The 5,202-nt window shown below is 32.1% G+C and overlaps 1 protein-coding gene and 1 long non-coding RNA gene across 2 annotated transcripts in view; one reads left to right on the forward strand and one right to left on the reverse strand.

Annotated features, from left to right (window-relative positions):
- LOC110270343 overlaps positions 1-5,202 on the reverse strand; it is a 16,633-nt gene that overhangs the window by 7,060 nt on the left and 4,371 nt on the right. The window contains exon 2 of the long non-coding RNA XR_002359776.1: positions 4,112-4,113. This is a non-coding gene — a long non-coding RNA (uncharacterized LOC110270343). The remainder of the gene's footprint in view (positions 1-4,111; positions 4,114-5,202) is intronic.
- LOC107631009 lies at positions 555-2,936 on the forward strand. The gene is made up of 3 exons (XM_016334314.2): positions 555-1,160; positions 2,027-2,229; positions 2,443-2,936. The coding sequence occupies exons 1-3, from the start codon at positions 1,071-1,073 to the stop codon at positions 2,696-2,698; spliced, it is 549 nt and encodes a 182-aa protein (XP_016189800.1). The 5' UTR covers positions 555-1,070; the 3' UTR covers positions 2,699-2,936.

Raw genomic sequence — 5,202 nt, forward strand, 5'->3', positions numbered from 1 at the left:
AATAGATTATGTTGAAAAAAAAAGAAAAAAATAATCATAAAAAAAATTTTAATTAAAAAAATTTTAATAAATTCAACTGACGTGTACATCAATTAAGGGATTAAAAAAAGATAATCGATTGAACGTGAATAAAAAAAAATTAATAATCCGCATAGTATTTTATATAAATAAAAATATAAAAAAGAATCAGAGTGAATTTAAAATATCAAATATTTTATTTAATTTTTTAACTTATTTAAATTAAGTTTTAGGTTTAAAAAGTACTAATAAAATTAATTATATGATTTTTTTTTGTGTTATTGAATTTTTTGTTGCGGCTCCTTTTATAATTAGCTGGAGTTGGCTAATACCTTAATTAATTACTTAGCAAAATGTATTTGATATGGTTTCAATTGGTCATTTGGTCCATTTAAAGTTGGTTTGAACCGACGTGTCATATGACTTTTCCTAGTGCCATATAATGCACAGATTCCCCTAGCTTTGATCTGTTACTGTTAGCAAGGTTATCCTGTGACTGGTGTCCTCTACTATCCTTCTCCTTCACATACAGGTTTTCCAATCCATGAGAAGCAAATGATTACAAACACGAAGATAAGCATTTACCTATGATCATGCACCACAGTGCTCTTACAAGTTACAACGTGTCAATCAATAGCTACTGAAAAAGATGATGGACTTATGTTTAATTAAGCCTTTGCATATTAGTTAGGGCATAGATTATTAGGTGACTAAAAAAATGTATATTAGTACCCGTAACGCAAAATTAGAGTTAATTACAATATAGGCAGCGTAAAGTTGCGGCAGCTTCAAAGTGCACTATAGAAAGAGAGCTGAGTGTGTGCCATGTGGTAATCATTTTTTTAATGCATTCCCTTCTCGTACAAGGAAAATCTCCCTCATCCAAACCAAGAGCCCTACGGCTTCTTCTGCTGTTGACTCTTCGTTCTTCGTGTTTCTTCCAATCTCTGGGCTTATTTAATTATTTATTTATTTATTAGTTTCTGTGGGTAAATATTTATACGGAGAGTAAGGAAGGTGGTGTTGTGGGGGGTTTTTACTTTTGAGCCGCTATGGCTTCGTCTCTGTTGCTCGCTGTCGTCTTTGTCTTTGATCTCATTGCTTTTGCTCTTGCTGTTGCTGCAGAACAGAGGAGGAACACTGTAAGACTCTCTCTCTCTCTCTCTCTCTCTCTCTCTCTCTCGTTGCTCTAGGGCTTATGACATAATTGAAAAATCTTGGGTTGGAAAGGTCATAAAAATTATGACTATTCTGTTGATTATTTATTTATTTATTGGCAAAATATGATTTTATTATATTCTATGTTTGCTTAATTTTCTTTGACTTCTCGTTGAAATTGAACTGACCAAATCCTAATCCTGCAAAGTAGAAGCCTCTAGGTCTTTATGTTTTGGGGAAGGGGGAATAAGATTTAGCTTTTATGTAGCTATATTAGCTTCTAGGAATCACTGTATATACTTGTGTATAGTATACAAACTTTCATAGAATCCTCATGTGCTCGTTGTAAAGATTTATCCATTATGTTGAAACATCTAAGACCTAGAGATCCTCATAAAAGACTTGATATGAAGAGATTCATAGGGAGATGCTGGGATATAAGTGTTTCAGCAAGGCAAGAAGGAACTATAGGGTTAAAAATATACAAACTTTTATTTTATTTTTAACATTTTAGGAACAAGCTTTTCAATACTTCATGATTCATCATCACATTGGAAACCATACAAATTTAGAATACTTGTTAGTAAAACCCATTAAGCTTCTATACCGTTATGCAGAACTCAATAATATTGTCATACATTACCATTTGATGGGGGAAAACATGTACATGGCATTTAAGAAGTGAATTTCAAGGAAACAAAGATACCATGGTATAGAATTATAACAGCTTATCCACAACTAGTTATACACACATGATGATGCCGTTGAAGCCTCAGAAGCAAAGCATTAAACAAATGTTTTGCGTTGCTGTAATGGATTCCTTTAATGTATGTATATGTTGATAATACAGGCCAAGCTAGTTGTTGATGCTAATGGTAGAAAGTACTGCCAATATGATTCTGACATTGCAACTGGCCTTGGCGTGGGTTCGTTCTTCATCCTAGTCGCGAGTCAAGTGATCATAATGATTGTAACTAGATGCCTCTGCTGTGGAAAAGCTATGAGACCAAGTGGTTCCAGATCTTGGGCAATTTGCTTATTCATAACTAGCTGGTACACTTGCTTCCAATTGTTTTCCTTTTCTTTTCTTATTGATTTCACCTATAAAGTTCCAAGACCAACTTTTTAACCAGGACAATGATAATTGAACAACACAGATCTAACATGATTATGCACAATAATTTCTCTTGGACTTATACTATTATTCGCCAAGTTTAACTTGGTGCATTTAAGACTTGAACTGACATGGCTATGTTGTTGATTCAGGGTAATGTTTATTATTGCTGCGGCATGCCTGCTGGCCGGTTCTGTGAGGAATGCTTACCACACCAAGTACAGAGATCTCTTGAAACAGAGTGCACCATCGTGCGAGACAATGAGGAAGGGTGTCTTTGGAGCCGGAGCTGCATTCATCGTTCTCACAGGCATAGCCTCTGAGATTTATTATGTTAGTTTTTCCAAAGCTAACAATGGTCCTCCCCCCTATGCCAGGGACACTGGTGTGAGGATGGGAAACTTATAGAACTTTTTCTTACTTAGTTAGTAGTTGGGAACATGTTTGTGTGGAAAACTGGCTAATATCATTCATGTGAAAAAAGCTATTTGTAAATTATGAAGACTGGTTGTGATTCTGATGTTTAAACTATACCACATGTCTATTGATTCTGCTGATATGCTGATCTAGGAATGAAAATGTTCTTGCTCTGTATGATTAAACAGTTAATTTTAAGTTAATAGTCATATTGATATTTAATTATTTATACATGAAGGAACTTTCTACCTTTACAAGGGATCCACATCCACTTACGTAATTACATTTGTTGTTGTTGGTAAAAGCGTAGAATTTGAAACACATTTAGTTTTAGAATAAAATCCTATTATAATTAGACTAGTCCTATCAATCCATGTCGTATTGTTGTTTCATTTTCTACCTGTGGAACTATGATTCCTATCACAAATAGTGATGTGCTTTTCCTTGAGACTGATGGAGAGAACATTCAAGTTAATAAAGTGATATGGATTCAGCCTAGTTGCTTCCAGATATCTCCTATTCATAGCTGGTGACTTCAATATATATGCAGTGTTGCAATCTGTTATTTATTTTATGCTTCAATTAATTGTATATGTTACATTACTGTACTTGAGTTTGTGTGGTTGGAGTGGTTATTGTAGTGTATTCTTTATGATACCATACACTTCTTCTGATGCATTAAAGAAAATCTGTGGCTCTCACATTTGTTCACTTAAACCTTCAAATGCCATTCCTCTACCTTCACAAGTTGCGATCTACCTTTTACTTATGTATATACAAATGTGATCAATATAAGGATATTTTTTAAGCCAATTTCTGAATTGACAAATTTACAAATATTAAGCGACTAACATTTTTTTTACATTTGAGCCAATACTAGTCTATTCTTTTTATTTTAAAACTAAAAATGTTGGTCTAGAATTTTGTCTTTTTTTATTCCTTCTTCAATTCTTTTCTTGATGATAAATAGAAATTAAAGAAGTTCATTCGCGTAGGAAGGAAGAGATGATTGACTTGTAGTTTTGTTTGCTATTGAAAGCCAACTTCTATCAAATTAGTTAACCACTTAGCCTTTTTTAATTATTTAATTAAATATTTATTAAACTAATAAAATAAAGAGTTTAATTTTGATATATTGACAGTGTAAAACATTTTATCTAGTTATGCAATCACAATCGTTTTTTTGGATGATCATTTATGCAGTGAATATAAATAATAGTTATTTTTATTAATGTGTCTGTTATGTGATTAGATGCACATGTAAAACGGTTTTATTCTAAGAGTGTATCAAAATTAAAATTAAATTCTAAAATTAAACGCTCATATCACATGATACATAATATAATTTCTTATAGGGCGAGGTGGTCTAAACCGTTGATCCTGGTCCTGCTCCCCTTATGGGACATCTTTCATATATAGCCGCAGCAACTACCATGAGAGGAACAATAATGAGAAATGGCTATGGATAAATAATAGACATCCCCAACCTCTATATCTATAATGCATGCAATTAAAGCTTCGGGACAACCTAGACTGGACACTACTACTACATTGTAAATGATGCCTTTTCTTTTCTTTTTCAGGGTTACACTAATGGTTCATCATGTTCTCAATCTCATTGTGGTCCTAACAGCTCCCCCAATTAAATACTCACTCCTATTTCTTTTATTTCTCGGTATGGTTAACATTAGATCAATAATGTATCTAAATTCATACATTGATGAGAGGGAATTGTACACTCTTACTATGTCAATGTAAGCGCATTATTTTTATTTATTAGGTACTACATAATACTGCCTCAACTTGCAAGGTGCCTCAACATTTGAGGTAGTAGGTACATAACATTTAGGTGTCAAAGTAATTTATATATGTGAAATTGTAAAACCAATGCGTACTACCTCATCACCAAAGATGATACCGATTGTGGCAGTTTGTGAATTCTGAAAGGGGGCATCCTCACATGCATAAAGGAAAGAAAAGCTGCTAGTCTCTTCAGTCTTCACCCCCATTTGCTAGGATTATTCTAATTCAAATAAGTACAGTTATTGAATAAATAATTTATTTTAAGGCAACAATTAATACTCATTTTTTTGTAATCTTGATGAAATTTAACTTAATTCCTTATATTTTCAAAGAAATGTATAATGATTAACATTATATATAATGACATTTTTTGAAATATATGATGCCCTTATAAATATAAGTATATACAATAGTAAAAACAAGTTAATATATTACTTGAACAAATAGAGAAAGTATCAATAAATTTCATTGAATTTTACATTTAAAACCTGTACTTTGACAATATATGCTAAACTTGTATAAAAGGGGCTACCGTAGGTTATAGGTTTGGTACATAAGGCTAAATGTTTTACATATGGGATATTTTTGTGTTTTGAATTGTTATGATGGTAATATAATTCTTAACTAATGTAAGATGTAATAAAAAAAATGTTACTGATATTTTATAATAAAAAAATTTTTAAGGTAATTTT

The sequence above is a fragment of the Arachis ipaensis genome, chromosome B03 (genome assembly GCF_000816755.2).
Source record: "Arachis ipaensis cultivar K30076 chromosome B03, Araip1.1, whole genome shotgun sequence".
NCBI lineage: Eukaryota > Viridiplantae > Streptophyta > Magnoliopsida > Fabales > Fabaceae > Arachis > Arachis ipaensis.